Here is a 15118-nt window from a genome sequence, read left to right on the forward strand (position 1 = left end):
GGACACATGCTTTTTGATCCTCTTAATATCGGTTTTCACGAGGTAGCGCCAATGGAGATAAATGACCAATAAAGACACTAAACAGATTTCCTGCCTACTTGGAAAAGTACTTTTTTTTTTACTAGTAGTACTAGTGAGGTTGTGCAAGGAGGAAGGAGTCGAAATTGTTCCTGGCAAGCTGACATTTTCACTTTAGCCATACAACTTACTTTTGGGCCATGAAACGCAGAATCATGTCAGATATCGCCTCAAGGCTCTGAGGGTTATATTTTTACCACTCTCAACTTGCGAGCTAAATTTAGATGGTTTTCTCACAGACCCGGACAAGGTGGCGGTCCCGTCTCAGAGACTGTAGGGGAAGCTTACCATCTAGTGGCTAAAGATAAAAGTGCATTGACATATTCAAAAGAATCTTTTTAGCCTCCACAGATTAGCAGATCATGAATTTATTTTGTAGCAGCTCCTCTATATTTTGCCGCTAACTTTAGCCACAATGGCCTGCTGACTAAGCCATAAAAAAAAGCTATCGAAAGATTAAAAAGGTACCCGCCACCTTTACTAATCGGTCCATTTTACCAATCTAAGTAGAGGGGAGGACAATTTGCCGTCTATAATGGCATTGGCAAGAAAGAGACAAGTTACTGAGGCGGTGAAAAGCCAGTGCCTCAGAAATGATCGGGCTGGATCAGCTGTGGCATTGCACGCCGTCCAAGCGTGAAGAAACGCAGGCCGAGCGCCATTATAATTAAAGCATATATTGATTAGACTTTAGTGTCCTCTAGAGCGTGCGGGAGAGGCGCCTGGTGGGTCAGTCACTCTCGCAAGAAGCGCTACGGAGCCACGAGAGCAATGTCTATGCTAATGGCTATGCTAATGGCCATGCTAATGGAAGCCTGGCTTTCCGTCAATTATTGACGTCTGCTTCAAATGGCGGCTTGAAGCACAATTGAAGCTTCATGTGCAAGGGTCAATAGCAGTAACCTTTAGAAAATGACTTTGCTAATTGAAATATTAATTAGAGGATAAATTGACATTTTTCAGGAGGGATTTGTGTTCATCTGGTGGTATTGAGTAGGAATATAGACATTCATGAAGACTTTTGGTAAATGGTTTAGGATCAACCCGAGCTTAGAATAAAATGCGTGAGGTTTTATGGACCTCGAGTGAGTCTGAGGGGGCAGAACATCACGCTGGTAAAGGTCAGCGTATCGACCGCTCCCTACTCTTGATATCAAAATCATCTCTGCTCTTCTGAACACTGTCCAGAAGGACATCTGTCTTAAAACACTCCAACAGTAGCAACATCCTTTCTAAAAAAGTTTCCTGTCCAATTATTTCCCATGACTTCAGATGAACTTCCCACAGTGTTTACAAAGATAGGGGAGAAAAAAGGAGGGGTGCGCTCTGATCGTGAGGGAAAGGAAGAAAATGACACATCTTTATCTTCCGGGATGAATCAAAAACATTCCTCGGAGCGGCAAGAAGGATAAAACGAAAGCTTGATACGTCTGCAGCGGAGTCCTCATTAAACAAAGAGAGCCAAATTTATCCATCAAACGTCTTGTAATTTTTGCAGCACACACGCAGACGGCACTCTTGGGTGCGTTTGGTTTGTCTCTGAGGAAGCCCAGGTTTCTTGTATGAAAATTGTATTTTTAAAAGCTATTAATATTGTGCATCCATCTCAAGCTTTAATGTATTCCGTTATCTGGTTCTGATGACTGGCTAAAAAGCAATAAAATGCCAATAAATGTCATACTAATTTAACATATTAAAAGTGTTACAATTTGCATTTATTCAATGACTATTTCTCTGCTGCCCACCTTGGCCACATGGGGGCAGTATAAGACAGACTGTTCATGGACTCCTGTACAGTATAGACATCTCAGGTCCTCTCAGAGGATAAAGATTATATGACAGTACTGTTCTGTTGAATGTCAGTTGCTGTTAGCAATAGCATTAAGGTAGCAGATTAGCGGCTAGACCGGATGTAAAAAATCTCCCAATACTTTTTGCCACTTAGAACCCTTTTCAAAGATCTTCTTGAGCTTCCTTGTTCGGTTTACTATGCGTCGGGAGGTGAGGATGCCCCCCCCCCCCACACACATCCATACCTGACAATGCGCTTCTCATCCCTAAATGCGAATCGATACCCAACGAGGATATGAGAGTCGGTATTGATTGCAATTTCCTGCCATGCAACATTCCAGTCTCTAGCTTTATCAAGAGACTAATTCCTATCAGCGACACTGTCGTTCTGCTGACAGTCCCAGTTGCTGCCAGGACGACGGCTAATGAATCAGAGAGGAATGAATAATCCAGCGAGGCAATGATAATGATGAGGTTGGGATTTTGCAAGTTGTCAGTATTCAACACAACAGCACATGAAGAAGGTTGAGCAGGAGGTTTTTTTTGAGGAAAAAAAAGTTGGTAGCAACAAATCAGGGTGGCCATTGGGAATTCCAGGAGATTAATACATTACCGTATTTTCCGCACTATAAGGCACACCGGATTATAAAGCGCACCTTCAATGAATGGCCCATTTTAAAACTTTGTCCATATATAAGGCGTACCGGATTATAAAGCGCATAGAATAAATAACTCAACGTTCTAACGTTAATGCAAATAGTCGAAATAGTGAAAACAATAAGTCGACGTTGCTCAAACGTTAATATCACGCAACACGCAAAAAAAACACCTCATCCACGAATCCATATTGGTCCATATATAAGGTGCACCGGATTATAAGGCGCATTGTCGGCTTTTGAGAAAATTGGAGGTTTATAGGTGCGCTTTATAGTGCGGAAAATACAGTATTTATGGTTTGTTGTGGTTGTGTAGTGTTCTCTACTATCCTTTTTTATTTGTTTTAAATTCACCATCTTCAATTCTCATCGTGTTGCTATTAATTAAAATTTAATTCATTCCGAGACCAAGCTTGTATCTCCAAACACTCCGGTTGAAGCCAATGCAATCACTTTCACATGGTTCTTTGCGAGGTTACGTGTGTGGTCTGCTTTACCGAGTGGAAAAAAAAATAGATAACAGGGTAAATTGATGAGAGCTACGTGTAAGATTTTCCCTAGGAAGTGCTACGTGACGGTGTTAAAACCATTGTTTTATTGTGGGTAGAACTGTGGTCAATGTTTTTTCGCACATCTATTCCACGAAGCCCCCCTTATTAGTAACCACCTCCAACGACCACTGCACTTCATGGAAGAGGTGGGAGTTCAATATTCTATAAGAGCAACTATCCCAAACGTGATGAATCGAACACGCTCACAACTGCCCAGGCCGTCATTCAAATCAACATTACCTGGTCCAAGATGAGACTCAACCTTCTTTTCTTCTTGTCCCTGTGGATGACTTCAATCCTCGCAAGTGAGTGTTGCAATATGTTTGATGTCATTGTCTAATCTGAGTATCTAAGTACATCCATGTAATGATTCATTTTGCATTTGTCTCGTATAGCACACGGGCTTCCCTCGGACTGCTGCGTTGGCTTGTCCAAGACCAAAGTCTCACTGAGAAAAATTAAGTCTTATGGTTTTCAGTCTCTGGGCGCCTGCTCCATCAAGGCCGTAGTGTAAGTTTGACTATCAATACCTTTTAATTGTTTTACTGTCTGTCTACATGTGTTGTTGCACCATTGTTGTTCAAATAACCATCTATCTATCTATAAATATTTTTTGTAATTTTATTGATCTATTTATTTATTTTGATTGTTTTCCCCAAAGACTACTCTGTGTGGTTTGTGTGATCATTCTAAAATATTTCCATCAATTCCAGGTTTCGCACTAACGGAAACAAAAGAATTTGCGCAGACCCCGACAGTTGTTGGACACAGAGAGCCATTTTAAAAGTGGATGGAGGACTTTTGCAGCAGCAGGAAGCGAGTAACAGCAATTCGACAAGTGTCAATGGGACAACTGGCCCATGCACCTCGTTGAGGAAGTCACAAAGGAAGAAAAGAGGAAAACAAAGGGTGTAGATATCTAGCTGGTATCTCTGTCTTTATATCTAATTTATCTCTATATCAAATCTGTAGTGCTTACATTTTTCATGGCGGATGTAAAAATATTTGTTACACATTTTCATCCACTCTGATGATTTAAAGGAGTTTATACTATAATTATCAGTACACTCTATTATACTGTCCAAAGTTGTACAGTCGTAAGCGTTTGACATGCAAGACTTGATAAAAATAAAGAAAATGTATTCTTAAACCGGCTTTGCTAATGTCAACTTTGTCCAATTGTACGGTAGGTCATTTTAAAAGTTGTTTCAGCAAATATGCGTAAATTTGATGTGAGTTGATTGTAACATCATTTATTTTGCAATACCTTTTATTGTTCATTACACTTTAAAACGACAAACGTATTTGAGTTCATTGCCACGTAAATGGGCTGATGGGTGGGCGGAGTCGGTGCGATTGACTCGTAGGTGCTAAAAATAACTCACTCACCACTGAGAGAAAGCATGACTTCCTACACATTGCAAAGTTCCCCCAAGCTTCCACCTGGGCAGCCAGAAGCTTGCCCTCACTCATTTCCATATCAGGAAGGTGGTATCATTCGAATACCGTCTGACTCAGTTTTTCTTTCACTCTGCTTGATGAGGGGAACATTCTTTGCATATCTAAATGTCTCAAAAAATGGCTGCATCTCAGATTTGACAGCTGGGAGCTCTCTTTTATTTATTTTCTTCCCAGAAATGCCTCATAAAATCCTTCCTTTAATTAAGGATCTATTCCAAACATTGGCTTAGTTCCAACTTTTTGACAGAACCAATCGTACTTTCCTAATTTGGATGTGACTACTTGGTTTCTGCTTGACTTGGCAAGGCAGTATTGGAGGGGTGACCAGGTTTTTTTTTTTTTTTTTCAACTAAGAGCTACTTCTTGCAAAGGGCTACCAGTTTCATACACACTTCTTGAAACAGCAATGTTTTGCTCTTGATATTTAGAGTCCTTGCAACACAATTGGCCTTATCATTGCAGTTTTTCTAAAAAAAAAAAAAATGGTTCATGGAGGTTTTAAGATAGAAAAAAGCTACTGCAGTTCACGAGAAATTGTGTGCTTCCTTTGCGTGCCGTTCTTTTGGGCATGGCCGTTCTTCCCATCGAGGTATGCCATGCTGGTTTGGGTCCATGGCTTGTAAGGGTCAGCGCAGATTCTCTTGTTTTGTACGGTGATGAAACTGAGGAATAATTATGAAAGAAATGTAAGGATGAAAAATTTTTTTTTTTTTTTAATCATTTATATATAATCCATTGTAATCTGAATAATGTTTAAAAAACAAAAATACTGTGATAGTGTATCTCACGATATTCAATATTTTATTTACACAATTTTTCTAATTGAATAAATATACCGTCAACACAGATGCAACGTTGAATAAATAACAAAGATGACTTACACCACAACGTGCAAAGAACAAGCAGGCGGTCGTTGAACGTAGTACTTGGTCAGCAGATCTCGACGAACGTGCGTGTCAGAAATTTTGCGACAACAACTGGGCAATCCTCCTGAAAAAGAAATTAAATGAATAAATCAAAAAACACATCATCTCACATGTGAACCAATTCGACATGACGCTTACCTTGAGTTAAAGCGCCGGGCAACATGACAGCAACCAAAAAGAATGGGACCAAGTTAAGAGCTGTCATCGCACTTGTCGGACGTAATCGGGTGTGAAGTGGATGTTTGCGCTGCGGGCCTTTTAAAGCCCGCTAACATCATCAAATACGGGAATCTGTGTCACTTGAAGTCAGGAACGATGCAACCACAGTTGCACATACACCTGGAAATAATTTTTTCCTCCCACAGAAAAAAAAAAGCCAACACAGCCCTTGGCCTTGTTTTTACTCAAGACCGAGGGTGTCAATGGCCTACTTTTCATATCACGTCAGCAAGCATTCTCTTTCAATTGCAATACACCTCAATTTAAAAAAACAAAAAGCCAATATGTCATCTTGATCTTTCACGGTCAATCTAATTGCTCTGCTTTGTACATCACGAGAGAAACAGATGCAACTTTGAACAGGTGAACGATAACTGGTCAAAAAAATGAAGTCGTCGTATTGGTTATGCATTTAATAGAGAAGACAAAAAAAAGATTGGACATTACAAAGACTGGTTTGGAAGCGTTAGGCCTGCTGCACAATGAAGCAACCTAACCAAACGCAACTAAAGATTTATGGAGATAGATAGATAGATAGATAGATAGATAGATAGATAGATAGATAGATAGATAGATAGATAGATAGATAGATAGATAGATAGATAGATAGATAGATAGATAGATAGATAGATAGATAGATAGATAGATAGATAGATAGATAGATAGATAGATAGATAGATAGATAGATAGATAGATAGATAGATAGATAGATAGATAGATAGATAGATAGATAGATAGATAGATAGATAGATAGATAGATAGATAGATAGATAGATAGATAGATAGATAGATAGATAGATAAGGCCGTGGGTTTTCCTTCATAGAGAAAGTGATGTTCTCAAAACAATTTGTGGTTGTGAACGGATATCCGAACCAAGTTCCCCCGAAAAGCCCCGTTTTTGTGGTCACTTGATCTTTGCTACAAGACAAGAAGTGCAGAGAGTCACATGGTTGTGTTGTAAACCTTTTCCTGTGTAGAGAATGACTGAAACATGAGGTCCACATCAATGCTTAAAAAAAAACAATCTATCCAGGAATTATATTCTGTTTAAATAAATATTCTAGTTATTGAATAAAAAAAAGACTGCATCAGAAATCTTATTGTTATTTGAAAGTTCTTCTGACACTCATTATGAATCACTAATTTTGCAATCTTCGTTATTGCTACTCTGGAATCCAGTGAGTCATTTTGAGAACATTTCACCAGAGCCTCTATCTTCACTATTCTCTATCCCTCCAACAAATTCATAAGTTTTCTCTGTCGGTCATGGTCCTTAAAAATAAAATGAATCTTGTTTTTTTTATTAATTCACACAGTAGAAATCACAAGATACAATTCACAGAAGTGCGTCATTGATTTTTAGTGAATGCTTCCTTCCTCCTTGTGGGTTGCACTTCTTCTTTTTTCTCTTGCCATGAATTGTAATGTTTCATTCAGAAACTTCAGGACAGCAATATTGACACATATCATGATGACTTTAAAATCTTGGGAAACACGATGGCGCCTTCCTCAGCTCGTCCAGTCTCCGTTGCTTCACTTACAGTATCTGCCGTTTTGTCATAACCAGTTGCCTCAAAGAAAGAACACATGTGGCCATGACGCTCTCAGTCACTACGTTTCAAATTTAGCTCCTCCCCCATTAACAGAGATCTGTTGATTGATGTTTTTACAAAATCCTTTAAGACGTCTGACATTATTGACTCAACAAATTGCCCCAATTCAGAAAATGAATGACTATTTGAGCCCAATTCAAATACATGTCGAGACAATGCTTTTCTGATTAATGGCCAAATAGTTGGCGGATGTTTGTGGTGGAAACCTCAGGATCTCCTTCCTTCCCCTTTCTTTTTGATCCAAAAGAAATACCCCGTGACACATTGACGAGTGATCAGCATGTGCATGTATGGTTTTGCTGAACTCATCAAGATAACTTGAATTCCTATTTCACAATGAGATTGCTGTCGGGACAAGACGGGACATGATTCCGGCGAAATCCTTTTATTTGTAGGGTGAAAATTCCTTGACACTATGAATCTAAAACACCTCCGTAAAATTCATCTCGCCACTAATTACTACTTTCCTATGAACCAGAACTTTGGTGTTGTCTTGTGGTATTTTAGGGGGTTTCAGAAAGGGCAGGGGAAAACAAATACGTGGGTTCCACACTTCAAAAAAAAAAATTCAATGTGATGCTATCATCAACTGCTATTTGAACACAAACATGATGTGACACATCTTAACAAACAATATAATAGTACTCACGGGCATGTATTCTTTATCCTCTGCATCTTACCGAGTGGAGAGTGGTTGTGAAACCTTTCCTCGTTTGTGTCAGTGTAACCGTTCTTGTTCTGCTCCTCAGGGGGCAACAGAATGAATTTTCATTTCATTCTCTACATGCCATTTAATTATGACGGTTACTATTGTTATTTTCCTTAGTTATTTTTTGGGGGTGGGGGGCTGGAACGGATGAATAGCAATTCCATTCATTTCAGTTAGGAAAAAATATTTGGGTCAAGCATGGTCAAGTGACTAATTAGACTTATTAAATTTCAAGGCAGCACTGTGTGATACAGTGGTCCCGTGAAATGTTACTATGTTTTGTGAAAATCTGTGTATTGATCCTTATTATAAATGAAAGAAAAATCAACCAGATTCATTTTTTAACATTTTATTAATTAGAGAATGAACGTGTACAGTACAAATTCCGATAAGAAATTACACGTGAATACTTCAACAACAAAACAGCAATTGTTCAATCAAACAATCACCAAAATCTTACAGGTGAATCATTTTATAAAAATAAACCTCCAGTTAGCGTTTTCCGCATGCAAAAAGTTGTGTCCTGTTACATTGAATTTATATGGACAAGCTTGTTGAGCGGTCTGAATGGACATGTTGGATTTATGATGAAATCAAGGGAAAGAAATGCGTCACCTAACTTGATCCCCGCCCAACATACACACAATGTCGAAGACAAGATGATGCCTGCGGTCAGTTTGCTTCCTCTTTTTCTCTTATAAAACCCTGAGGTCTGACCCAAGTGGATAAGCTTTCTCCTCCTGCCAGATCAAACAGTCATCCTTCTCCAAGATCATTTGGACCATCTCAAGAAAAAGAAATCATGCAAGTGTGCATTGCAAAACTGGCGTTCTTGGCTCTTTTCACGAGCTACCTGGCATTGGCTGCTGCAGGCCCCGGTAAGTCGTCTCATTCTGCTGATTCAGCATCTTTTCCCATTTATGCTCGAGGTGAAATTGAATCTTTACATGTGAACAGGAATGAAGATGACCTCATGCTGCACTCAAAGCACCTTGGGGCAGATTTCTGCTCCTATCATCGGCTACAGGATCCAGAGGAAGAACCTCCCTTGTATCCGTGCTATCGTGTAAGATTCTTCAAGGCTTAAACGTGATTGATTGAGCAACACTAGATTTTAAGATTTGTTCAATCTGACACTCAGGTTTGAAACCACTGATGGAGAAGTTTGCAGCCACTGGAAGCAAGAGTGGATCATGAAGAAGATCATGGAGCTCAAGTGAGTTTGCATTAGTTGGTGTTTGAAGCATGTCTCATGTTGATCATAACACTGATGTGATGTGTGTTTGTGTTTTTCAGTGAAGCACGGAAGGCCAAAGTAAACAGCACTCCTTCCGCTCATGGGGAGACAAACACAACTGCCTTCTATTAATTTCAATTATTTAAAATACTTACTATTTTAATTTAATATTTATTGGCATTTGTTTTATTTATGCATTTCTGCCATGGTACTTTTATTTACTTGTACGATTCTTGTTTAGTGAGATGTATGCTGTTGTTTGATCTAAATACAAATGTTATTTTGTTCCAATATATTTTCTGTTTTATTACGGTACCTCCACCAAAAGGGATTTCATTGTCCAATTGATTTGATTTATTTAAGGCCCTGTAAAGTGAAAATATGTCTTGGAAAATTGACACGGTGAATTGCTTTAAATGAAAGAAATCACCAAGGCTATAAAATCAAAATAACGAAAAATCAAGCCGTTGTCTCAGCTCTCAAATGCTGAATACTTTATAGTTACGCACAATAATTGGAAAATGTTAAATACGCAACACTTTATTTTTATAAATTCCTACGAGTGTTCACGTTTCCTCGATTCCTAGAAAGTCACAATTTCCCTATCACTGGTAGGCTATTTTTAGAACAGGGTCAGGCACTCATTCGGTCCTTGGGGGCCACCAGGTGCCTACTGGAACCACATTGGTGACTTCTGAACCCCTGTCCCCTTTTTATCGACTATAAATATTTTGCAGCTTGCTTGGATCATTTCCTATCCCACAAGCTTCATCAAGTTAGCTTCAACGGTTCTCTTTTGCCACCTAGTGGCCAGTCTAAGTTACTGCAGCAAGTGATTCATGGATGAAGTCACCTTGCGTGACCGCAGCATCGTCAAGCCCCGTGGCTTCTAATCCAGAGCAGAAATAGCAAATAGCGTCTTCTTGACAGTCGCGTCATGTATTTGCATGAGCTAGCAGGCAGGACGACTCATTTTAAGGCTCCCTCCAGCTGATGTGGCATCTTTTTGTTTCTTTTATGTTTTTTAAACACTACAGGCGGGTGCCATTCTCTACAATAACGGTGCCACACTATAAAACTTGACTAGAAAGCACAAAGGTTCACAGTGTAATGTATTCTCCATTTATCGCATGAATGCGCTGCTTTAAAGTCATAATTATTCAACATTAAGGTTGACAGAATGACCGCCGAAGTGACTATTAGCATGAATACATTCCAACAGATTCATGACCTCCAACTGGCAATTTCCTTAATTGCACCACAAATGTTGCTAATCGGAACTTTGAAGTGTTGCTTTGAAAGGTTTATGTGGTACTCATGAGAAATCTCACTCTGTTTTTTTTTTTTCCTCTCCTTCCAGTTAAATATTTGGAGGGTAAAAAAAAGCAGTTTTACACTCCCTTTATTTATGATCAAACCTAAAGTCTACTCATTGATGGAATATTTAGTTCACATGCATGCATAATTGCGCTAATGTGATTTGTTCCACATAATATTGCCTTTGTCTTGTCATCCTTTCCCCCGAGGGAGACACGACTAATAACCACTGTCATAATTTCATGCTGTGTCTTGAAGTGCAGGTATGGGTGCTTTACTTCATCAGCAATCTTGTTTTCATTTCTTTTATTCCTTCTGGATTTGATTTTTCCAAAGCCACCCCACCCCCTACTCCTCCTCTACTTGACCTATTTCATCTGCTGAAATGTGACGACTCCAAATGTAGAACATGCACAGTTTCCTTAGGGCTCTTTGTGCAACCACGACATAAATACACAATTCTATGAATAGGGTCAAAGCATTTTTAATTAATGAGACGTGTTTGCGTCTTGCATTGCTCTCCTTTTTTATCATCAGCAATATTGTAGTGAACAGACAGGAAAGAGTCTGCATGCATTTCCACGATCTCTCGTCCACTAGTTATCCCTTTATTTAATTCAATGATGTGATATGAATTGATTTTGCATTATTGAACAACAAAACGTGCAAATGGGATGGTGGTATTATTGTTGTCCACGTGAGGTAACTATCCTGATATCTTCTTTCTTATACTTTTCCTTTTGTCTCTCCGCCATGCTGCCAACTTATTTCGCCAGTTAGTTTAGCCTCATTTTGTCGTGAACTTCATTTTCGATGACTGTATGAGAAATGGTGACTCATTTCGTTCTCATCGGACTTGATGGCCTCCGCTGCCCTTGCACAGTCCCACACGTCAACATGTAGCACCTTCCTCCAGGTCCTGCTAGAATGTAAATGACGTCAATGATACATTCGCACTCTTTGGCCAACGGGGGGCGCTGTTTGTTTGAGCCAATCTACTTCCCTACACCTGGGAGGTTGGAAATGGCAAACATGATTTTTTGAACATTATTGTGAATACATTTGAGATATATTTGAAACTTTTTTTGAAAATGTAAGAAAAATAATCTTTTAAATAACATCAAATTTAAAATAATTTCCAGCTAGTTATTCTTTAAAAACATTCACTCAATTTGGCCACTGTTTAAATGAATACATCAGTTTAGTTTTAGTTGTAATTTAGTTCTGGAGTTGGATTATTTATAGAAGGCTTATCTCAGAAGTCTTTTTCTCCATTGGTGAGAAAGGATTTCGTTGTTTTTTTTAAGTAAGGGATTGAGCAAGGGTGAGGATCAAGAGAAAGAAACACCATTGAGTTGTCCACCCACATAAAGCCCCCTCTGGTCACCTGCGTGGGTGCGGGCCAAAAGAAAGGCGAGGGTGCACTACTCACGCACGAGAAGTTGCACATAAAGAAAAAAAAAAAACAGCCTTCTAACTCCACTTGTGAAATAAAGAAATAAGCAAGAAAATAAGTACAATATAGTAAAAGCACTTCACAACAGAGAGCTCTGAAAATGCTTTCGAGATTAATTTCAACCTCACTATTTGTTGATGTTTTTTTTTTGTTTTGTTTTTTGAGCATGCTAAATGACTTGATGTGGAATTGTTAGTGAGTCCAGAAGCTTGTGTCCTCTCCATCACCTCCTACATCCCATCTGCGTGTCCACAGTGTGGGTGATTGCAAAAGCTGCGGGGGTGATGAGCAATTATTGTAGCGAAACGATAAGACAACTTGTGATGTAACACTCGGAGTTGCACTCCTACCGTCCGGGGCCAAGACGCAGAATGAAAAGAGAAGAATAATGGTATTTTATGGCATGTATTGTGTGACATCACAAGGTGCCCCCGAGGTGTTTGAGTCTGGCAGAGCCTATTGAGGATAGCTCGTGCCAGGAGAGGTGAGGGGAACAGGGGAGAGGAGCACTGAGAAGTATTTTTAGGGTGGTCTGTTATCTGAGGGAGCCGGGTCACATCGCTGAGGGGAGAAGGCGGTCCAGGCTCTCCGCCAAGATAAGGAGGAGAGGAACAATGCACACACAGGAAGCCAAGCGCAAAGCTCACGCTTTAACATCCTCTCACAGGTACAGGAAAGCAGCACAGGCAAATTGTATTCTAAAATCAAAAATGAATAGAAAGAGGAGGACAACTCCATAGGTTTGTTTGCGTGTTCAGAAGGCCAGTTGTTTGCATTCTTCGTGCGGGATCTCCACGGGTGACTTCACAGAGAGAAACTCCCACTTGACCATTTATGTTGACTATGCGCTTTTTGCTGGGTTGTCTGAAGATAGAAATGGCAGATGAACAGATGGAGGGAGAAGGGAGAGACTAGCTCATCACTGTCACTTCATGTTTATGGAACTGTGCACACAAACACAAACATATTGTACAGTATATATAAATATACGTATATAGAGTATATAGTAAAATAAATATGTTCAGGTTGACATCTTTTCTTGAAATTTGATTTTATTCTCCTAATAGTATGAAAAAAAATTCTTATTGAAAATGTAAAACAATTTTCCCTAAAAAATATATGTAATTTAACAGCCCCCCTCATATTTCCCTGACTGTCTACCATTTGACACAATGAAAGACTTTGACTTGCCATGCACATGTACAGTGGATATAAAAAGTCTACACACCCCTGTTCAAATGCCAGGTTGTTGTGATATAAAAATAAAAGCTAAGTACTCAACTATTAAAAGTGAAATTAAATAATTATATAGTAGGTCTCTATGTGTTCCCCAAAAAATACAAGTCACTTTAATCTAAATATTATTATTAAACATGTATTGTAAAGTTAAATACAACTGAAATGCCTTCTGCATTCCAAAGTGTACACACATTCAGCTCCCACAAAGATCGTAGCCCTTCGTGTTGAGCTGCAAGCTGAGAGAAAGCCCAAATCGCTCCAAGAATATCTTAGCGAGGCTTTGAGACGAGAAGATCCTTTTCATTCGCCCAACAACCCCCCTCCCTCTCCTCTCCCCGGCCGCCATTACCATCACCACCAACATCCATACTCCACCAACGCCCACCCATCCAATCCCATCTCCACACTGCCAAAGCGCTGTCCCCGGTTTCTCTTTGTTCGTCTCTCTCGCCGCCCACACACCTAGCCGTCCCTTGGGCTTTTTTTTTTTTCCCCCTCACACGCATTCACACGTTTACATTTGGAAAGGCTTTTATTCCTTCCAGTCGCCATCTCTGTCTTGATCCCTATCGTATTAGACACTGGGCGATGCCACCGCGTGCGTCCATGTTAACATGTGAAATACACAAACACACACAATCTGTGTGAGAGCCACAATACAGATGTGTGGGCAGCAGCCATCTGGGGACCAAAATTGAACAAAAAGATGGGGGAGCGGGGCGGGTGTAGACACGTTTGTACGACGGCGTGCCAAGGGCCCGCTGTGGAGCCCCCCTTTTCTCCCGAGAGCTGTGAATCTCAGGAGTGGGAAATACATCCCAACAGTCATCAATCAAAACTTTGCTGACACAAATGACCCCAAACAACAGCTCGCCCAAGCGCCACCCACCCACGCCACTTACGCCACAGGCCTTTTTACCGTACCACGCCATTGGTCCGGCGTTCCCCCGGGCGAAATCGGGATAATTCGGCTTTTGTTATCGCGCAGTCAATCGCGGCATTGGGGGAGAAAGAAACGTGAAAATGGTATTATGGCGGATGGGGGAAGAGTGGCACATCGAATGCAGGAGTGGGGTTTTTTTTTTTCGTCTTTTTATTTCGCCATCTCAAAGCGCCAGATGCTCTTCCTGGGCTCATTAGAATGCTTTACACGGGATCGACATGGTATCGGTGCAGCAACCGCGGAGACAAAAAGCAAAATGGAGAGTGGAGCATGCAAATGCAAATGTGAACACACACATGCTACAACAACAACCTTAATATCTTGGTGCCTTGAGATCATTCGTTCGAGCCCCCCCAAATTAATTTTTGTCCACTGTACTGTACCAAATATCAATAACATCATTGATGAATTGACTTGATTGACTTTCATCACGTTACAGTCGACCACAAAAAGAAAACATTTCAACCCATATCTCAATCTAGGCTGTTTTCCTTTTACCAGTTCAGCGTACAACAAAAGATCATTGGAAAAAAAAGACGACGCGCTGGAGTTTAACATTTACTTCATCATGCTGTGATTTCACAATTAGCGATTGTTCTCGACTCTCTTTGAGGGAGGAGACGGTGTAGGAGGACAGGTCACGAGGCTGTTCTTTGTTTTGTTTTCTTCAAACAAGCACGGTGTGCTTTTTTTTCCCGTCCTTACCCAAATGCGCTCACTTGTGGTTACATTATTCCAGCATATGCCTTTTCTTTGACATCTTTTACGATTACAGAGGTATCACAATAAGTCAAAAATGATTTGATTGACACTTGTAAAGCTTCCATGAGCAACAAATATCCAACAGGGGGAGCTCTAGTTACGTGTACTGGGCCCGCAGCATCCGAGATGCTGTTGAGGTAACCAGTAAGTCAACCTTAA

The 15118-nt window shown here is 40.1% G+C and overlaps 1 protein-coding gene and 1 long non-coding RNA gene across 2 annotated transcripts; one reads left to right on the forward strand and one right to left on the reverse strand.

The window, feature by feature from the left end:
• Positions 1-3221: 3221 nt before the first annotated feature.
• Positions 3222-4226, forward strand: LOC133165204 (uncharacterized). Its single transcript, XR_009717514.1, has 3 exons — positions 3222-3381; positions 3472-3586; positions 3790-4226. It is a non-coding gene; the product is annotated as an uncharacterized LOC133165204 (long non-coding RNA).
• Positions 4227-4726: 500 nt separating this feature from the next.
• On the reverse strand, positions 4727-6129 carry LOC133165203 (C-C motif chemokine 2-like). The gene is made up of 3 exons (XM_061294698.1): positions 5602-6129; positions 5419-5527; positions 4727-5199 (listed from the first exon to the last, which is right to left on the reverse strand). The coding sequence occupies exons 1-3, from the start codon at positions 5666-5668 to the stop codon at positions 5052-5054; spliced, it is 324 nt and encodes a 107-aa protein (XP_061150682.1). The 5' UTR covers positions 5669-6129; the 3' UTR covers positions 4727-5051.
• Between the last annotated feature and the right edge of the window lie 8989 nt (positions 6130-15118).

The sequence above is a fragment of the Syngnathus typhle genome, linkage group LG13 (assembly GCF_033458585.1).
Source record: "Syngnathus typhle isolate RoL2023-S1 ecotype Sweden linkage group LG13, RoL_Styp_1.0, whole genome shotgun sequence".
In the NCBI taxonomy this organism is placed as follows: domain Eukaryota; kingdom Metazoa; phylum Chordata; class Actinopteri; order Syngnathiformes; family Syngnathidae; genus Syngnathus; species Syngnathus typhle.

Excerpts from the sequence above, each read along its gene's own strand:
- LOC133165203 (XM_061294698.1), bottom strand. The coding sequence starts at position 5,668 with ATGACAGCTCTTAACTTGGTCCCATTCTTTTTGGTTGCTGTCATGTTG. Across the intron at positions 5,528-5,601 it reads GCCCGGCGCTTTAACTCAAG|GAGGATTGCCCAGTTGTTGT; the intron begins GTAAGCGTCATG and ends TTTCTTTTTCAG. Across the intron at positions 5,200-5,418 it reads TGTTCTTTGCACGTTGTGGT|TTTCATCACCGTACAAAACA; the intron begins GTAAGTCATCTT and ends ATTATTCCTCAG.